Below are 20,176 nucleotides of genomic sequence, written 5' to 3'. Positions count from 1 at the left end.
CCCGAAAGACGGGCCTCGTATTATCACCTTAATTTTCTACATATCTAAGATCGCGCGACATAAGTCATATGGCGCAACGGCATACCTGTGGTTCGATTATTGTGGAGGCGTCCATTTTCTTATAGATACTAGGCACCAGCGGAATACTTTCGTACTATGTATTTGGGGTTGTCTTTCACTTTCTCATCTTCGGTGTTTCGCACAGGGAGTTCAAGAGGATTGCGTGGCCCGGGCACCAAGGCAGCTCCCCGGTGTTCAGAAGCTACCAGGCGTTGGGACAGGTCTATTTATTACCATAAATGTTTAATGAAGAATCTAGTTTTCTCTAGTTTTCTGTAGAATGAAAAGTTTGCCATGGTAAGAGATAATTAAGTATAACAAGGAAGCGTTGTGTAATTTGTAAGTAAATAACTTTTGAGGCCTTCGAACTATACGATGACGAAGCAGCGGATGCCAAGACCCGCGGAGTTGGGCCTCTAGCTGTCTGTATGGAGAACCACCAGGCGTCAGCGTTCCCTGTCTACCCAAACGTCATTCCACTTCTCCCTCCTTTCGCTGTATTTTATTTCGTCACTGTTGGGGGTCACCTTCTTTTGATCTCCCCTTTCCTTCGAGTATTCAGTTTCCAAGCCGTCCAATCCCTCGTTATATCGCGGTCGTTCGCCCCCTCCGACTTGCTTGCACTCAGGCTTTCGCAGCGCTCTACCGTCGTCCGTGGCCCCTACCTCGCGGGTCGCAGCTGTAAAAATGAGTCGGTAGGTTGTTGAGATGACGGCTGGGGGACTGGATAGATCTGGAATCATGGGCTAATAACTGTCTTCGCAGCACGGAGGCTGATCTGGCGATAAACATTCGCAAGGCCACGAGCATCGGTACGTATTGCGAAAGCCACCGCCACTAACTGTCTGTATGTCATATCGCTAATACACTCGGACTAATAGAGGAAACTGCTCCCAAACGTACGAATCCCACATACTACCACCCCCAATTCGACGTCCAGACCATCCTGCTGGTCACATAGCCGGAACGTCGTCCACTGACATACCTTTCCAGGAAAACATGTTCGAAGCTGTATTGTTTATACATGGGACCACAAGTCATCGGCCGCCTTCTGGGCCGGGATGAAGGTGTATGGTTTATTACCACAGAGCTCTATTTGCTCGCCGGCACGCTGACTCGTTCTCTCTTTGTCACAGGCAACCGGTTCTTGCCGACGAAGTCCAAACATTCAAGGCTCTTATCACACTACATAAGGTCCTGCAGGAGGGCCATCCGGTAGTAATCCGCGAGGCGCAGCAGCATGCCAATTGGATCGATAGCCTGATGAGGGGGGTTGGAGGGGATGGCCTTCGAGGTACACCAACACTCCACCGAAGCATGAGGTTGGGGATTATGGCTAATTGACTTATGTGATGGATAGGCTACGGTCCCTTGATTAGAGAATATGTTTTCTACTTGGAGTCCAAGTTGGCTTTCCACCGGAATCACCCCGAGTTCAACGGTATGAGAACCGACCCACTTCTACCGAGCGTTTACTGAGCTTTCCATAGGATTATTTGAGTACGAGGAGTATATCAGTTTGAAGACGATCAATGATCCTAATGAAGGGTGATTACATGTCTTTGCGGTACCCGATTAATGCGCTCCACTGACATAGAACTAGTTATGAAACCATAACCGATCTGATGGGTCTGCAGGATCAGATTGATGCTTTCCAGAAATTGATCTTTTCACACTTTCAATCTGGCACGCACAACGAATGCCGAATTTCTGCGTTGGTTCCTCTTGTGCAAGAGAGCTACGGAATCTATAAGTTTATCACCAGCATGCTCAGAGCAATGCACACAGGTGGGTATTCAGTTCTATGCGTCTTCTTGATACGTATACTGAAAACGATTTCTTAGCAACGGGCGATGCCGATGCACTTTCCCCCTTACATGGCCGTTACGATGCCCAACACCACCGACTCGTCCGATTCTACTACGAATGCTCTAATCTACGATACCTTACCAGTCTTATCACAATTCCAAAGCTTCCACAGGATCCACCGAATCTATTGGTAGATGATGAAGAACGGCCAGCCTTGCCGAGGAGGCCGGCCAAGGAGGTTGAGCCGACACCGTCGCCTCCACCAAAACCTGTGACTGCTGAACCAGAACCCATCAACGATTTCTGGAGCACTGAAGCCCGGCGTCAGCAGGAGGAATTTGAGGCGGAGCAGCAACGTCTTCAGCAGCTGTGGGAAGACCAGCAACGGCAACAAGTCCTTGCCCAGCAGCAGGCTCAGCGCGATTTCGAAGATCAACAGCGTCTACAAGCGGAACAACAGCGGCTTGCTCAGGAACAACTTATGCGCGAGCAATATCAGAGCCATACTCAGGGTCGGTTGGCTGAATTAGAGCAGGAGAACTTGAATGCTCGTGCGCAATATGAGCGAGACCAACTGATGCTTCAGCAATATGACCGCCGTGTCAAAGATCTCGAAGAGCAGATGAGCCAGTTGACATCGAATCTGAACATGCAGAGTGCCTCGAAAGACGAACAGATTAGATCTCTTCAGGAGCAAGTCAACACATGGAGGAGCAAGTATGAAGCTTTGGCGAAACTTTACTCCCAGCTCCGTCAGGAGCATCTAGATTTGCTTCAAACGACAAAGAGCCTCAAATTGAAAGCAGCATCTGCTCAGGAGGCAATCGAGCGACGCGAGAAGTTAGAGCGAGAACTCAAGACCAAGAACCTTGAGTTAGCTGACATGATCCGGGAGCGGGATCGCGCTCTACATGACAGGGATCGCTTGACTGGAAGCAATAAGGATGAACTTGAGAAGGTTAAGCGTGAGCTTCGTTTCGCACTTGAGCGCGCAGAAAATGCCGAACGTCAAAAAGGAACCGAAATCTCTNCTTTGTTATCTAAGTATAACAGAGAAATGGCTGACCTGGAGGAGTCGCTTCGAGTAAGTTGTCAACGCAACTCTCCTTCGGACATTTATTAACTAGGCTATAGAATAAAACGCGTGCATTGGAGGAATATAGTACGAAAAATGAGATGCGGAATGGTGATCAGGAGGTTGTGCTTCAGGAGAAAGAAGCAGAACTTGAGGCGATGCAGGCTGCCATGGACGAAGCCCTTATAGAGCTTGAGGAGCTCAAGCTGGTACGTTTTCTGCGTGGGGAAGATTGCAATTTACTCAACACTGACTGGCCGACCTCATAGAACCAAGGTGATGCCGATAAAGCACTAGATACTCAAATTGACCATGTCTTGCACGGCACAGTGTCGAAAATCAACGATATAATTGATTCTGTGCTTCAGACCGGCGTGCAACGTGTTGATGACGCACTTTATGAACTCGACTCAACGATGCAAGCTGGTAACCAGAATGCATCACCCCCCTACGTTCTTTCGCAGATCGAGAAGGCATCCGCGTCTGCCACTGAATTTTCTACTGCTTTTAATAACTATATCAGTGATGGGCCTAATAGCCCGCATGCTGAAATTATCAGGACAGTGTCTAATTTCTCTGGTGCTATCGCCGATGTCCTCAGCAATACGAAGGGGTTGACTCGCTTTGCGAACGACGACAAGAACGCAGATCAACTTATCAATGCCGCCCGCAAGTCTGCCCAAGGCACTGTTCGGTTTTTCCGAGGACTCCAGTCTTTCCGTCTCGAAGGCCTGGAAGCCCTACAGAAGGCTGATGTTGTCATCAATAACAACTCCGAAGTTCAAAGGGACTTGCAGGCCTTGTCAAAGCTCGTTGATGCCTTTGCACCAAAAAGCACTCGGCTCCAGACAAACGGAGACCTGGGCGATTTGGTGGACCAAGAACTTACAAAAGCCGCGGACGCCATTGATGCTGCTGTCAAACGGCTCGCGAACCTTAAAAGCAAACCACGTGATGGATTTTCTACTTACGAGCTCAAAATCAACGATGCGATTTTGGAAGCTGCGATTGCAGTGACAGGGGCAATCGCCGAACTCATTAAGGCTGCCACGGCGTCCCAGCAGGAGATTGTTCGCGAAGGACGTGGCAGTTCCTCCAAGACTGCGTTTTACAAGAAGAATAACCGGTGGACGGAGGGCCTTATTTCCGCGGCAAAAGCCGTTGCCTCCTCAACCAATACATTGATTGAGACTGCGGACGGTGTGATTTCTGGACGCAACTCCCCCGAACAGCTTATCGTGGCCAGTAACGATGTTGCAGCCAGCACAGCGCAGTTAGTAGCTGCTAGCCGTGTCAAGGCTACTTTCATGAGCAAAACCCAAGATCGGCTGGAGACTGCCAGTAAAGCTGTCGGCAAAGCTTGCAGGGCTCTTGTACGACAGGTCCAGGACATTATTGCTGAGAAGAACCGTGATGAAAATGAGACAGTGGACTACTCTAAACTGAGTTCGCACGAGTTTAAGGTGCAAGAAATGGAACAACAGGTATGTCTTTTCCTTGACTTTCCCCGTTCCCAAGCTGTGTGCTCTTGGTCATCAGCATTTACGAGATTGTCTCTTGGCATATTACTGCCGCTATTTTTGAAAGTAACTAACAGAGGAACCATTATAGGTCGAAATCCTCCAGCTTGAGAATTCTCTCGCTCGCGCCAGGACACGCCTGGGAGAAATGCGCAAGATCTCGTACCAGGAGGATTAGGTTAATTGTCCGTGCCATCGAGATCATCGCCCACCTCGGCATTGTGCGCAATAGTAATGCAGGCAGAATAACATTCTTTTAAGTCCGGCAACTCTTGATAATCGTGCCTCTCTTACATCCACTTCTTCTCGCATGCTTTCAGCGAGACTTGTACTTCTTACTCTCTTTTATCCTGGCCGTGTTTTCTTATTTTGACTCGATAGTTTCCATTCATTGCTCTATTTCTCATGTAATAGGTAGTAAATAGCTGTACATACTAGTTTTCCGAAAACGGACTGTTCACCTCAACTCCAGCACAGCCGGTTGCCGCCGATCAAAAGCTAAAGCGCGCTTCTCGAAAGGTCCAAACCCCGAGCCTCTTGGGCCAAATGACCAAATCCTTCTTTGTTCACCCAGGAAGATCCGATTGCCATGGAAACTTAGAAGGATTTAAGTGGGGAGACTTATTACAGGCCCACGAAATCAGCTCTATCCCTTCCAGACCACTTAAGGGTTGCCAACTTGCCATTAGAATACCCGTAGTCATGATTCGTTTCTGCAGCCTTGCTTGCGAGAGGCGTGGAGTCGTGGAGCCGTGGAGCCGCGGAAGTGTCAAAGAACCCCCCAGTTCGCATTAGCGTCCGACCCCACCGCCGAATCTTATCATCAACTGGCGTTCGCAATGCTTACATGAGTTTAGTTTCTTTGTTCCTCGATGCCGCCCAGATCCTTCGTTTCGTGATGACAACTGACAGTACAACGTGGATCAACTCGTGACGTTGATTAAACTGATTTCTTCGGCGCGGGGTTTACCTGTGCGCCTGAAGTGCTCTGGAACGAACGAGGTTTGTAAGATCGAGTTCGAGTCACTGCGGCCGAATGTGAAGATGATGACGGGAGGAGGACAGATTTCGGCCTTTTTGAGAAAGGAATTAATTAATTCTTGGTGTTCTCGTGGAGAGCCCGACAAACGAACCTTACTTGGTCCGGCCATGTAAATGCGGCTAATGCCATGCAATGCAGACCTCTGCATTCGATCCTAATCGGTTCGCCGACGTGGCTATGATGCTGTGCATGGATTTTTTTGGTTCTTGGGTTAGTAGTCCCAAGTATTAGGCGTTCGAGCGGGGAGTTCATTGTGGTTTGTCGATGACGCCAGGGCCCGTCGACTGAACGATCTTCGCTCCACCATTTGTGTTCGACTGGCTGGCAGTGGCTGGGCCGTGCGGAATGAAGAGGCGAAGCATGAGAACAAAGCTTGGAAGATCAACCAACCAGCGCGATCAAAAACAGCAGGGGATTGTGCAGGTTGTTTTCCGTTGAAGTCCACCTCGGCCCGGTTGGTCCTTCTTGGGCCCCAGTTTTCGAACTAGTGTTATTTTTGTTATTTTCATTGGTTTTACCATCGAAGCAATCTGAAGGTCTTTGATGAGTCTTGTATTGGCCCAGAAGAAGTGTTGTTGACGTGTGGCTTATTTTATCCTCTGCGGCAGAGATGGATCAAAATGAAGGATGGGAAAAGGAGTTCGACGTTATCGCATTGCCTTCGCTCAGTTACACAGCAGGCGGAAACTTTTCGGGTACCTATTACTTGAGTCTCTGCAATCCCACTGCTACTTTACTTCGTTCGAGATGCTCTGGTTCGCTCTTCGTGTCCCGGAAACGCAGTTTGCTGTTGACCTTCATTTCTGTATCTCGGTTGCCATCTACATTTTGGAACACGAATCAATAGTAACGCATATCGCATTGATACCTTTTACTTATATGAAAATAGCATGCACCGCTGAATATATTAAATCTGGGGCCTCCGCCCAGCCCGGCAAAAAAGGGCGACAACTGTAGAAAATAGAAAACCATCCGTCTCATCGCCTTTAACACCCCATTCGTATTGCCCCAGCATTAAATCTGCCAAGCCTTTGGTATACGTAGCAATCATTCCATATCTAACCACTGTTAGAGGGGAGAGTAAATGCTGTCCGAAAGATGAAGAGAGAAACAAAAAAGAAGCTTCCGAAACGCAAACCGGTGGATGTGGTAACAAAACTCGAGATGAGATGTACTGTGAAGAGAAACAACGTATTTCAGAGGAATTGCCAGCTTGGTAACGAAATGGTACGAAAATCAGAAGTTGATTATAATATTATATGAAAATATTGGGTCACTCCAGGTGACTGGCGGTAACCGCCGAGGGAATTCGGTCCCGTAAACGCAGATAGCGTTTTCCCTTGCACCAGTAAACATTTTGTCGGCTGGAATGTGCAGGGGATTGTCGTAAGGATATTGTTGACCGTAGATGAGACAACCGGGAGCAAGCGGAATGGGCTGCTGTCACGAAGTAGTAGCGTGACATGGATTTCACGCAAAGAAAATTATCTATCCACTACAACCAAGGCTACCTGAATCCGATCGTAAGAAACATTTCTTCATTGGCGATTCTGAAGGTATCCTAGTCACAGGTTAGGAGAATTTAAGGTATATTTAGCAGTACACTTACATTGGAGCTTGTCCAGCAGGGAAATGCAAGCTTTCATTGCGCAGTAGAATGCGCGGTTCGCTGTAAGCCAATTCCCTACATATGGATTAGGATTATCGCTTTCTTAATTATTAGGTACACTTACAGAATCGATGTGCGTCTTCTGGCACGCAATTGAGAGCACAAACCACGATGTTCTTTTCCGCGTCGCTGAGGTTAGGACTATATTCCATCGCTTGATAGCAGAGTCTTTGTGCCCGGACTTGATGCCCATGACCTCGAGCGTCCTGTCTCAAGAAATTTACCTTTTCGGCTACGGCTTTGCTGCAAGAGCGTTAGCGTGTTGAACCAAACTACTCGATTTGCTCACGTCATATAGTACTGGTTGAGACCAGCCCTGAATATGTAGTGATAGCCGTATTGTCTGGTGTATCTGGCAAGCTCTTCATTTGCCATTCTCTCCATTGACACGAGAATTTGGTGGAGCTCAAATACTTTCTCGCCAGTAAGTCTGGACTCAATTGCCGGGTCTAGGATGCTAGCAAGTTCAATTGGGTGTCCTTCAAAGTCGGGGACAGTAGGAGTAACATGATAGTCGTTCGCGATTGCTTGAATAATGGTACCATGACGGCAAACAGGGACTTCTAAATTTCCTTCAATCCCGATATTCCTGTGGGACGCATGCAGCAGTTTGCCGCCATTGAAAAGGGCAGAGACCTGAGCCATGAGCCGATAGCTGTTGTGGTGGGAGGCGAATGAAGCTGCGATATAGGCTGCTTGTTCTCTCTGTGTCAAAGGAAAACCGGCATCTCCAACGATTTGGTCGAGCAGCCTGAAAATTGTTTGGCAGTAGATATTCATTGGGCAATATGGGGAGATTGGTGATGCTGGTACGATAATGAAACGTGATTATCCTTGGGTAATCCAAAGAAAATGGAATGAGATAGCTGATAGATGAGAGTTGAGAGGTTGAAGACACAAGGAGTACAAGAGCTTGCAGAATGTGTATTGGATCAGAGATAGCAGAGCTTCTCTGAGCCATCTTGTGTTCTTCCGTTTTTGGAAACAATGAGAGTAAACCTCTCTCTGGTAAGCCTCTGAGTGAAATTGGCTTCCTTCATAATTCACCAGACCAAACTAAACAAAGAAATGTTCCAGTCTCTAAAGCCCAATAGGAACACAACCTCGTTTGCCATGTCTAACCGCTAGTCCCTGGGATCTTTCAACTCTTTCCATACTTGAACTTCTTAGTCCCAGAAACAGTCTTTCAAGGCCCTTTCTCCTGTCTCTCCCCGGTTGCTCCTCAATGGCATGGGAAGACACCTCAACAAGATATGATCTTTGCTTCCCTATTTTCTATTTAAATCGCTAGGAAGAACTCGGGCGAAGAATGGCTTCTATATCGATTGCCATGAAATCAACAACACAATCCGCTGACAACCTAACGGAGCTGCTTTGGCAAGATGCTTTGCGCCACCTCGGGTCTACGAATAATGAAGTCCTTCTGCCGACAAATGTGGTGGACATCATCGGCCAAGATAATGTCGAGAAAATTAAATCGCGTCTTTCGTGAGATACCCCGATCTCAAATTCGCGGTCTTATTCTTACATGCCGTAACAGTGCACTTTTGGGTACGCCGGTCGTGTCTTTTCTCGATGAGTCGATCAATGCTCTTCGTGTTCTACGCACGCCAGCGTTTTCAGGATCATCAATTTCTGTCGCCTCCCATGCTAAAACCTTCAGCTCAAAAACCGGCGAAGTCCCTGTCAAATCTAGGGCAGCATCCACCAAATCTACTAAAATCCCTCGACCTCCTAATGCATTCATCTTGTACCGGCAGCACCATCACCCTAAAGTAAAGGGAGCGTACCCTGAGCTCTCAAACAATGAGATCTGTAAGTTTTCATTATCGGGGGCAATTTTAACATAACATACTGAAAAACAATAGCGGTGATTTTGGGGAAGCAATGGAGGGCAGAGTCTGAAGAGGCTAAGCTACATTTCAAGAACTTAGCAGAAGAGTTCAAAAAGAAGCATGCCGAAGATCATCCTGACTATCAATACACCCCTCGAAAGCCGTCCGAGAGAAAACGGCGAACGACTTCCCGCTCTTCTCCTAAGCCGTCAAAACGATCCATCCCCTTTGAATCCCCGCCCTCGGTGAGCACATCATCCCCGAATGTGTTCACTCCCCCAGTATGTCCAGAAATGGAGAACAATCATACAGCTAGTACGAGCTACATAGGGCCGTTGGACAACCTGAACGTTATATTTGATGCTAGTGGTTTTACAGAAGAACCCGCTAGTTTTGGCACAAATGCATTTGATTCTCTATTTCAACAAACTCAAAGCGACTACAGCAGGACCACATTATTCCCACAGTTGGATCTTGCTGAACGATCTTTTGGAGACGCATTCGAGTTTCCAGACTTTGCAGGTGACTGCTTTTAAAGGGGGACCGTCTTCGTTCTATATCTCGTCCCTATCATGCACTGCCGGTTGCTCCGGCCCACCATAGTCTAGATGTCATGTCATCTCCCTGTTAATTTCCAAGCATTTGAAGACGGCTCCAAGTGAGTTGTTAGCATCGGGGATGCTTTCAACGGAGAGTTTCGAGTTTTCCAATGTACGGAAACGGGTGTGGTTCCGTTCAACCATGATCATTGCCGTTTTAAACTTGGGCACTAATAAGCATGCACGCCCATACACGTTCTCCTACCAACAGTACGGCGAAAGACATTATCAATTTTCTCGGAGCCATGCAAACATACATATAGTGGATATCCATAGGTGAGTGAAATTCCCGACGGCAGTTTGATCGACGGGGCGATTAACAAGCTGTTTGTTAGTTCCACAAAGTCCGACTGCGGAGAATAATACGGACTCACAATGTATCGCCGGAGCTACACAGCTCGCTGCTGCGGCCTTTCTAATGTTTTGCGTCCAGTCACCAATAGGTGATGGACTGCTACCCACGAGCTACACTGAAAGGCTGGTGGGAAAGAACTTGGCGTGCGAGCGGCGCCCGTTGTCCCCGGGGCAGTCATGACCGTACAATTTCTTACGAAGTAAATTTAGTAGCCATTTATGATGGATCTACTTACCAGCGACGTTATTTGCGAGGGATCTAGTGGGGGAGCCTCTTGTGTTTGCAGTTTGAGGGAAACAGCTAGAGCTTCGCATAGACTTGCGGGCCCATTTCCCCAGTGGCCAAAACAATACTATTACTAAATATAATATAATACTGTATTGCAAAATAAACAGTTCCATGATTCAAGTAGAGGACTGAAGGGATGGGGAAAAAAAATTGAGTTTTAAAAACATACAACAGCTGGGATTCGCATGTGGTCACCCACCATACTACTAACCAGCCGGCGTGTGGCTTAAGTACGGCTGAGCGGACGGGAAGCCCTGTTTTCCACACCCTGTGGTCGTATGTACTCGTTAATCAAATGATACTGTATCTATGCACGATTCAAAGCTTGACAACGAAACTTCCACTCCTGCCTGTGTTGCTCTCCCGCCCATGCGATCCTCAGTTCGTTCCTAGAATCATCAGATCCCTTGCGGATGGAATCAACCTCCTCCACAATCGGCAAGCTATACTAAGGCGTATACCTGCTCTCCTTTGGCAACGCGTTGCGGACGCGTCTTTTCTTCTGACATCTCTCTATTCACTTTTTGAGAGGGCCGAGTAACAAAAAGTTTATCAAAAGTTCCACAGACAATGCATAATACACCTCTGCAATGAGTCGATATCTCACCCCGTCAAAGGTTGCTCTACTATGCCTCATCCAAGTCTATACTGAAGGCGTAGTTTCGAATTCGTCTGCAATCCATGTCCTCTCGTTTGTGGTTGCTTATCTGAGTCCCGTCGGCGCAGAGGATGGACCATCTCCCTCGGACGATTGGGCTGCTCAATATTCCGTGTCCATCGAGGGCTTGGAAAAGGCATTGGCAGCAAGCTCATCGTCTGTACCTGGTCGATCTGTTTGGGATCTGTTTCTTCGAAAAATATGGTCTATCGACTCCTGTGACGCGTTGGAAGTGTTCTTCACGGAGATATCCACCATACTTGCGAAGACCCGTGAAGAGCAAATTAAAGACAGAGATGCCGGCCTCGCTCCAGAGTCTGATTGTATGCGTCTCGCTCGATGTTCGCCCTTAGGCGCGTTCGTAAGAAGAGCTCAACTAGAATTCACAAGGTTGCAATTTCACGACTCTGTAAAACTATGGAAAGGCCTTGTCAAATATCGCCTCCCGACATACCGAGCCTGGGCGCGCAAAAATCCTTCCGACGAGCAAGATCCCGTGGACATTAATTTATTGGAACTGGGCCTCGATACAGGCAGTCACCTTTGTCAGGTAGCATACGGAAACATCGAAGATGATGATGAAGACGACCATTATGTCAGTACGAAGGAAGTTGAACGGCTCCTCGAATTCCAGATCAACGAATTGCAAAGTAGGATGTTCCCTCACTGATACTCCGTGCCCCTTCTAACGAATTAGGATTTGGTGGGAGAGTCCCAGAGGGAATGAAAGCACAACTGGAGCGCATTATTGCATCTGGTGTTACTTTGCCTAATCTGATACATTATTTAAGGTGAGCTGTCGAATCTACGGGCTTCGTTATTTTCGAGGCTGACCTCCGCTAGATTTCTCGATGCTTGGAGGGCAGGGGACTACCCGTCATCCTTTGACAACCTTCATCGCTATTTCGATTACACGATGCATAGTCGGGACAAAGGGACCTATCAATATGCGCTTTTAAACCTTGCAATACTACAAGCAGATTTCGGGTGTTATGGAGAAGCCGTGTCTGCGATGCAGGAAGCTGTCTCAATCGCTCGGGAATCCCATGATATGAACTGCCTGAACTTCTGCATGAGCTGGCTGTATCATTTTGGAAAAGCCTTTCCAGAGCTCATCAAAGATGTTGAAAACACTGGCATGCTGGGCAATGAAAAAGAAGGGCTCGCGTTCCTCAAGGCGAAGGCAAAAGAAACAGAAATGTGGAGCTTATTGAGTACTACCCTCCTGAGCGAAGCAAAACTTGAACTACAGAATGTAAGTCTTGATGTTCTGTGTTTACTATACGATTCTAACTTCTCAAGGGGGAGAGTCTCGCGTCGTCAATCGAGAACGTTGTGCGCGCATCACATTTAAATGTTACAAAGAACTTGGTGAATTCAATGGGACCGCAGCTCCTACTTCAGACCGCACTATACTCTAGAATAGGTATTTCACCGCTTTTAATATGATGGAATCTTATTCTCTTGGTTAACATATTGCGTTTTCAGGAGTCACCCATCTTGCCTGGCTGAGTAGCGAGGTATTCCGCCAATGCTACCGGAACAGCGCGCCTTTCGAAGACTATCTGAAGAGCACATTCCGGAGCTGCCAACTCGTAAGTTGAGATCTTTCACTGGGTACACAATTTACTCACATACCGAAGCTAGCGCAACAGGGCCGCTATAGCGAGGTTTCTGCCCACATGACTGAGATGAGCCCTGAAAGATTTCGTTCATTGAAAACGAGCCAATACTGGGCATTTTTCTCGGGTGTACTTCAGCTTAAACGTAAAATCTACAAGTATGCTCTATTTTCTCTACCTGCAGCGTTCATGTCTGACCGTCTCCAGTGACGACCAAGTAGCAGCAGGCTATCTGCTGTCCCAGCTCCAAGCAATTGATCTTCCTGACAACGATTTGTCTTTCCTATTGTCCTTCTTATCCGTTGAATTTATGATCCGCCAAGCCAACTATGCGCAGGCGTTGGACATTATTGAAAAGACTGCGCAATTAATTCACCAGGACAACTTCGATATTCAACCGCAAGTCAAACTACTATGTCTCAAGGCTCGCATATTTGAGAAAACGGGTCAGCCTGAACGGGGATTCTCCATGGCCATGAGGGCTGCAAGCACTGCCTATCGCTCGAAACTACTCCCTGGCCTCTGGGAGGCTATCTGTGCATTGGGAAACGTTCTTTTGAGTCTCAAAGAGTTTGAGGCTGCCTCCGTGATGATCGAGAGCGTCATGCCTCAAATTCTGGAGTCAAGCGATTGTGATCTCGCCGCGTCCGCATACTCCCTACTAGTAGATGCCAATATGGGCATCGCCGGCAAACTCTGGAGTGAGGGGAAGAATACGCCCACCAAGAAAGAATACATGAACCGGGCTCTGGGCTACCTTGATTGTGCCTACGACCAATACGAGGAAATTGAGGATATTAGAGGGCAGTGTGAGATGATGGCTAAGAAAGCTACTGTGATGCATCTAACAGGCGATGCGGTTCTTGCCAATGATTATGCTGCGAAGTACCTAGACCTACAAAAGCAGAAGGCATCGCAGTAATGAGTTATTATGATATCATGCTAGCATCGTGTCGTACTGAGCCGTGGTCTTGGAGCTATTATTCAACCCACTTTTACTATATAGAATATAAACCACAACAGAATAGACGGCCTGGTCATGGAAAGGTATTCGGTCATCATTTTACGTGCTTGGTTCAAATCCTTAATCCCAGGCAATCCAGATTAGCGGATCAAAGTGATCAAAAAGTATATATTGTTTTCCGCCAGAAGTTTGGTATTCGGTGAATGCGATGTAGAAGCCAGGCTGCTCATTTGAAGTAAACTCCCAGGGAGGACACCCAATTGAAACAAAATTATGGCAGACACCTTTCTCACCTATCACCACAGTCTCCTTGGACCTGGCATGGAAACCGACAACACAAGTTTGACCTGCCTTCCCAAACCCATGTCGTCTCCGATACTATACTGGTGAATGTAGCAGCTACAGCGAGCGCTGAGTTCAGTGTTAGGCCGAACGCTAATGTAAACCTTTCGCCTGTCAGCTTCATAGATACGCCTAGTATATGGACAAAGGGCTCCTTTATGTAGTTCGGATGTTAGGAAATCCATCATACGCGCAAAAACACGTCGGCGTCGCTGAGCGATACGCTTATGAGGGATGTGGTGTGCAGAATATATTTTCTATATTCCATGGTTTGTGCCCGGTAGCGGCATAGTCCCCCGAGACTTTTACATTGGGGGCAGGAAGTGGTCTTGAAGGCTGTGGGCTTGAGACGAAAGGAGGACAGAGACTGTTAATTTGAGTCCTCATCACCAGACCAGGTGTAGGTATAACGCCGTTCCCCGTAGTGCCAGGTGCCTCCATGGTAAACACCATATCGCGAAGTTATGACAGAGATAAAGCCGTCCGATCAGCCATTTTGCCCAATGTTTAATCGTACCGGACGTATGGAGCACGGCCAAGACCGAAAGACGAGGATAAAAAGATACGAGGATGTAATTGAGATCAAATATCGTCGTTGAACATTGGCATCTGGTAGATTCGTGTCAGGTGAGAAATTGGGTACTCGCCTTGACAAGAAAAATACACACCTTTCATCTTGTTACATCGTCGAGGAATCCCAGTCGTTGGCCCAGATGAAAGTAGAACATCGCCAGGTAGTTCCTTTCTCCTTATTCCCGCTGGGTCCCAAAGGTCTGGGACAAATCCAAAAAGAGCGACCAAAATTCACCCCAGGCTTTTTAGTTTTCAGACTAATGCATGGCTCATCATGGCCTTCGCACGTGGGGGGAGGTTTCTTAGTAAATAGCTTTGACCAATCCTGTTTGCTAGCAACGGGGTCGATGAAACTTGTTTGTTCTTTAGAGGATGCTGTGGTAGCCGGCGTTGATGCGTTGGATCCGTCAACATCAGCATCTTGCGCCATTTCCGCACTTTTTGCACCTGGTACTTGTTGGCTGCGGACTTTAGACGGACTTCCGGACAAGGCTGTTTCTTCATCCTTGGGGGTTTTGGGATCCTCCAGATCAATTTCAGGGGTGCTTTTTGCCTTGAGAAATCCCTTCAGTGTACTCTGTCCAGTAATTGGCGTGACTGCCTGATTGCCTGCAGACTTTGAACGCTTTACGGAGGGATTCTCTGTCCTGACGGGTCGTTTGCGCACAATGCCCTTTGACTGGTTAGCATCGGGCATTACGACGGGGGAGCCTCCACTCAAGCCCGTTGGGGCAAGGCTGGCAGACTCTGCGGCTGTTTTGGTGTTTTCAGATGATGGCGTTGAGGTTGGTTGCTGAATAGAAGGCGATCTCTGCGATGGCTGACTAGATTTACGCATGAACATATCTTTGATGTTTCTTCGTCTATCGAACTCCGGTATCAGTCGTCCTGACAGTGGTAATAATAATTTTGTCGTGTAGTCTTGTTGGCGTGCGCCGTTTTGAAACAGCCCTGGTGGGTTCACGACATCATAAATGTTGGTTTCGCCCTCATCGAGAGGTACGGTGTCCTTGAAAACAGCATATACCGGGCAATGGTCCGATCCCTAGATACCTTTCATTAGCAGAGTAATGTTTCGGATTCTGTTCAGACCCTACCATGAGCCCTTCTTGGATATTAGAGTCATAGAACCAATCCTGCATGTTCAAGCTGCAAAGGACGTAATCTATTCTTGAACCGTAGTTGCCGGGGCGAGCATTTATTCTCTGCTCCCAACAAGTATACATGCCCCTGCGATCAGGGTGGAAGGATCTGCATATATCGAAAAGAGCTGGATGTTCCCTTCCCTCATCTCGGTCACCCAAGACTTTACCGTCAGACAGCAGGTGATTGAATAAGCGCCGCGCAGGGGCGGAGATAAAGTCGTCTTCCGTAATAGCCCCTTTTTTGATGTTTTCAGCCGCATGAGCTGCATCGATTTCGCCTCTAGAGATATTAATATCCCCAGTGACGAATACACGTTTGCCCATGGCGACTAGATTTCGGACCCGAGCATCCATCAAGTCAAGATAATTCTGGCGAAATGCATCTCGGCTTTCATCCCTATTTGCAGGGCAGTAGACACCTATGAGGACAAAGGCAGGGAACTCAAGTAAAACACAGCGTCCTTCAGAATCGAGGGTTTCTGCATCTACTTCGAGTTGTGATAATTGCTCTATCGTTGGATAACCCCCGACTTGCTGATCTTCAGGTAGGTCTCTAAATGGCGTAGATGAGTTTGGCGGATATATAGCCCCCGTCAGGCCCTCCTCGGCACGGATGGGGGCACATGTCGCATTGCGTGTGTAGATGGCGACGCCCGAATAACCTCGTGAACTGTTAGCTCCCAACCGTTGGTAGACTACAATGGAACCAACCTTTTTTTACTCTAGGCAGGCTGAAGTAGCAATCCCATCCGGGGACAAGAACCATATCATCTCTAAGATCCTTTCGCTGGATTTTGGTTTCCTGAAAAACGACAATATCCGCTTCCAATATATCAAACATAGACTGTTTGAAACAGAGTTAACGGAGCCCGTTGGGAGGCGGTAAGGGGGGGATTTACCTCGAAGGTACGTGTACTTCTCCATGGCTCATACGAGAATGGGTTCCTAGTCAAGATTAGGACGCGAAGTAAACAGCAAGCTTGATATTTACTACCGACCTAATGCCGTTTACTGCGGAAACAAAAGCATTAGTATGGTTAAATTGGCAGTAACGGAGGCAACTCACCATTCCATGTCGTTATACGAAACCCCATCCCGGCTGCTACAAGCCCAAATTGTGCATGTCATTCAGAAGACGTAGCTGACATTCAGAGATGCATCGAAACTCGACTTAATTGATCAGAAGGGAGCAACAGCTTCAGAACACGTGATCCCTGGAGCGTGACATCACGGGAGGTTTAGCCTGCTGACATAACAACGGAACGGTTGTGGCCGGAGACGAACGAATCACGGGAAGCGCTAAGCGGCTTTTGTCTGCCCACCCGAGTCGACATCGTCTGATATTCCCACCTTTGAAGACCGAGAGATACAGCTGTGAGCCATTCGCTCTTCGTTCAGCAACAATGATTCCTCAGCGCAGTGCCCTTCGCTTCGCCCAGCGTTCCGCTCCGGTTCGCTCTGCCCTTCAGCGCCGTTTCAACAGCGCGCAGTCCAAGATTCCGTCTTGGGCTGTCGACAACGAGTTCAACCGCGAGAGAGCCGCTGTCAAGCACCACGCCGCCTCGACTAGCAGTATGTTTTACTTTTTGAACCTCCACAGGCTTATTCCGAGCTTGTAAACGAAAAAATTTCGAATAATGCTAACCCATTGGCACTCTAGGTCTCTGGCTCAAGCTCTCCATCTTGTATGTCACGCAACCGAAGCCCCCTCTCCAGATCCGATGCAGTCGTACTCATATTACTTCAGTGCCGTTATTCCCTGCTTGATTGGCGGCGGCTGGAATGCTTACAGCCAGTGGAACGAGCACTGGGAGCACTGGGAGCACATGGCCCCGCTTGAGGAGCGCACTGAGTACCCCTATCAGAACATCCGCTCCAAGAACTTCCCCTGGGGAGATGGTGACAAGGTCAGTTTATGAAACGTCTCTCCAGATATGTGAATATTGGATTGCCTACTAATTTGGTATTGCAGAGCCTCTTGTAAGTTTCGTCCCTACGAACTACACGCTCTCGGACAGAACCGAGCTCCTTCGCGGTCTTTTTTATGGTCAATTACTAACTCTGCGCAGCTGGAACAGCAATGTCAACTACCACAACAAGGACAAGGCTACCTAGATAGCTCCACGTGGAACCAGGACTACACCGATTCCCGAAAACGAAGGACATGTACATTTATCCAGAAAAAGAGGGAGAGTCCAAGAGATAGAGTCCCGAGTCAGTTGGCGGAGTGGTCGCTCATCACTATGCTTTTCAGAGTTTCCTTTGTACGCTATAAGCTCATTTGCCGTTTGGAATTCATTTTATACGAGCACCTGGCTATTCCCATCCGGCCAAGACTTCGCGTCCTCGCGAAGTCGTGAGCAGGTCTATAAGATTCATCTATGAAACACACTTAACAGATACTATGAGTTTTATTCAATTCTAGACGCCTATGTAAAAGTGGGATACGCCCGAACGCTCCAATTGAAGGCTTGACCGAGGACCAATCATCTACCAATGCACCCGGATGCAACCTACGGAGTAGACCAAGGTAACGATGTAAATATGGTGGATAACGAAAGCTTCATGCGTACTCAGGTTGGTGCCTGCGCCTTGCTCGTATAACTGTTCAGGTGACGGCAAGGAGTCATGGCCAAACCCGAGAGGAAGAATCGGGCGCTCCGTGTCGGTGGATTAAGGCCGAGCGGCGGGATTGTCGGCCAGCCCAAGCTCCGATATGCAGCCCGCCTGATGACGATGTTTCATGGCTGGGAAATGTATAAATACGACGAGCGTGTACTTTAGTTTGGAACAGTCATAGATATTTTCAATCCTTTTGCATTACCATCAACCATCAAATCTAGTGCCAAATTCACCCACTTGTGGTTTTGGTTATCCGCAGGCCCTGCAACCCGTTGTACATACATCGTTTATACCACAATGACTTCCCGCCCTGACGTCCTGATTATCGGCGCTGGTCCCTCCGGCCTTGTCACGGCCTTATGGCTAGTGAAGCAAGGCATATCCGTCCGTATTATCGATAAAGCAGAGGCCGATGTAACTACGTCTCGGGCACTGGCTATCCAAGCACGAACCCTAGAACTATACCGCCAGCTCGAAATCGCCGAAGATGTCGTCTCAAACGGACACAAAATTACAGCCACAAACGTCTGGTCTGAGGGCACTCACCGGGGCCGGATACCAATTGGCGATATTGGTACTGGCTTAACGCCATATCCCTTCATCCACATTTTCTCCCAGGACCAGCACGAGAGGCTCTTGGAAGACCGTCTCAACTCGCTCGGTGTCCAAGTCGAGCGGCACCGAGAGCTTATACACTTCACGGAAAACAAATCAACAATCACGGCTCGGTTGAAGGTGACTGGTCTCCATACCAATGGGGATGACAATGTTGAAACCTGTGAAGCAACCTTTATTGTTGGCTGTGACGGAGCCCGTTCGACAGTTCGCCATGTCTCCGGAGTTGAATACGACGGTGCAACGTACTCCCATACCTTTTTTGTCGCCGATTTCGAGGGAAGCGGGCCATCATTGAATGGCGAAGCACATGTCACCTTCAACCAGTCTGAGTTTATGCTGCTGTTTCCATATGATGACAGCAGCCGAGGCCGCATTTCTGGAGCCATTGATGACGAAACTGCGGAGAAAGATACCGATATCACCTTCGAGGATGTTGCCCCAAGGATGGAAGAAACGCTGAAGCTGAAAATCGACAAGCTGAACTGGTTTTCCACTTATCGAAGCCATCATCGTCTAGCATCTGCCTTCCGCAAGGGCAGAGCGTTCTTGGTTGGCGACGCGGCACATATTCATAGTCCTGTCGGGGGACAGGGAATGAACACCGGCATTGGCGATGCGATCAACCTGGCATGGAAGCTGTCAGCGGTCATCAAAGGAAAAGCCGGTTTATCGTTACTCGACAGCTATGAGACAGAACGTCGTGCGTTTGCGAACCAACTGGTCAACACAACTGACAGCGGTTTCAATGCCGTTATTTCGCAGAGCTACTTCGCCCGGACTCTGCGAACATATGTTCTACCTTATGTTGCACCATTGCTCGCCAAAATTGACTACGTCAGACACAATGTGTTCCGGAAGGTTTCCCAGATCATGCTAGATTATAGACAGAGTATGCTGTCAGCCGGTGTTGCAGGCCATATTCACGGCGGAGATCGTATGCCATGGGCCCCTGTAGGAGACCGTGACAATTTTGAGAGCCTGAAATCAATTACCTGGCAAGTCCATGTTTATGGAGAGCCCAAGCCGGAATTGACACGATGGTGCCAGAACAAGAGCATCCCTCTACATGCATTCCGCTGGGACGCGCAGTATCAAACAGCCGGGCTGCAAGCTGATGCAGCGTACCTGATCCGCCCGGATACCCATGTGGCAGTTGCAGAGCCGTCGGGCTCATCTGAGAGATTTGATCAGTATTTTGAAGACATCGGACTTGAATTGCTTTAAGTGTTCTTTATTAGTTTTATCCCCTTGGTACCTAGTCTTTCTCCACTCTTCGACCGGGGGCTTAGTTAGGCGTTCAGCTCCGAAATGATTACCCAGGGCCAACCCTGCTTTTATCCCCTGCTGTAGTGCTCTGGCTCGCTGTATAGATATTGTTGC

General features: G+C 48.2%; 6 protein-coding genes across 6 annotated transcripts; 4 read left to right on the top strand and 2 right to left on the bottom strand.

Annotated features, from left to right (window-relative positions):
- Positions 1-508: 508 nt before the first annotated feature.
- On the top strand, positions 509-5,035 carry ASPSYDRAFT_43291 (putative cytoskeleton assembly control protein Sla2). Its single transcript, XM_040846616.1, has 12 exons — positions 509-755; positions 826-872; positions 942-959; positions 1,054-1,129; positions 1,197-1,354; positions 1,421-1,501; positions 1,551-1,608; positions 1,664-1,848; positions 1,905-2,953; positions 3,004-3,153; positions 3,214-4,428; positions 4,556-5,035. Exons 1-12 carry the CDS (start codon positions 748-750, stop codon positions 4,640-4,642), a joined length of 3,132 nt encoding a protein of 1,043 aa, XP_040705147.1. The 5' UTR covers positions 509-747; the 3' UTR covers positions 4,643-5,035.
- Positions 5,036-6,764: 1,729 nt separating this feature from the next.
- Positions 6,765-8,087, bottom strand: MAT1-2-4 (putative mating locus protein). Its single transcript, XM_040851155.1, has 4 exons — positions 7,465-8,087; positions 7,240-7,418; positions 7,116-7,190; positions 6,765-7,067 (listed from the first exon to the last, which is right to left on the bottom strand). Coding segments are annotated over exons 1-4 (747 nt in total). The 5' UTR covers positions 7,956-8,087; the 3' UTR covers positions 6,765-7,065.
- A 397-nt stretch (positions 8,088-8,484) lies between these two features.
- On the top strand, positions 8,485-9,546 carry ASPSYDRAFT_87884 (HMG-box domain-containing protein; the record flags this gene model as incomplete). The annotated part of the gene is made up of 3 exons (XM_040851920.1): positions 8,485-8,663; positions 8,716-8,990; positions 9,044-9,546. 3 exons carry the CDS (start codon positions 8,485-8,487, stop codon positions 9,544-9,546), a joined length of 957 nt encoding a protein of 318 aa, XP_040705145.1.
- Positions 9,547-10,842: 1,296 nt separating this feature from the next.
- On the top strand, positions 10,843-13,454 carry ASPSYDRAFT_56669 (putative anaphase-promoting complex subunit Apc5; the record flags this gene model as incomplete). The annotated part of the gene is made up of 7 exons (XM_040849251.1): positions 10,843-11,560; positions 11,608-11,701; positions 11,754-12,165; positions 12,213-12,336; positions 12,399-12,505; positions 12,554-12,690; positions 12,740-13,454. 7 exons carry the CDS (start codon positions 10,843-10,845, stop codon positions 13,452-13,454), a joined length of 2,307 nt encoding a protein of 768 aa, XP_040705144.1.
- Positions 13,455-14,517: 1,063 nt separating this feature from the next.
- Positions 14,518-16,650, bottom strand: ASPSYDRAFT_87882 (DNA-(apurinic or apyrimidinic site) lyase APN2; the record flags this gene model as incomplete). The annotated part of the gene is made up of 6 exons (XM_040851919.1): positions 14,518-15,456; positions 15,509-16,218; positions 16,268-16,400; positions 16,456-16,501; positions 16,555-16,567; positions 16,623-16,650. The coding sequence occupies 6 exons, from the start codon at positions 16,648-16,650 to the stop codon at positions 14,518-14,520; spliced, it is 1,869 nt and encodes a 622-aa protein (XP_040705143.1).
- Positions 16,651-16,959: 309 nt separating this feature from the next.
- On the top strand, positions 16,960-20,020 carry ASPSYDRAFT_146414 (cytochrome c oxidase subunit VIa; the record flags this gene model as incomplete). Its single annotated transcript, XM_040841623.1, has 6 exons — positions 16,960-17,128; positions 17,217-17,241; positions 17,304-17,463; positions 17,626-17,722; positions 17,785-17,820; positions 18,357-20,020. 6 exons carry the CDS (start codon positions 16,960-16,962, stop codon positions 20,018-20,020), a joined length of 2,151 nt encoding a protein of 716 aa, XP_040705142.1.
- Positions 20,021-20,176: the final 156 nt, after the last annotated feature.

The sequence above is a fragment of the Aspergillus sydowii genome, assembly GCF_001890705.1.
Source record: "Aspergillus sydowii CBS 593.65 unplaced genomic scaffold ASPSYscaffold_3, whole genome shotgun sequence".
Classification (NCBI taxonomy): Eukaryota; Fungi; Ascomycota; class Eurotiomycetes; order Eurotiales; family Aspergillaceae; genus Aspergillus; species Aspergillus sydowii.
Note: the sequence above shows the minus strand (reverse complement) of the source record. Positions and strands in the feature narration are given on the sequence as shown.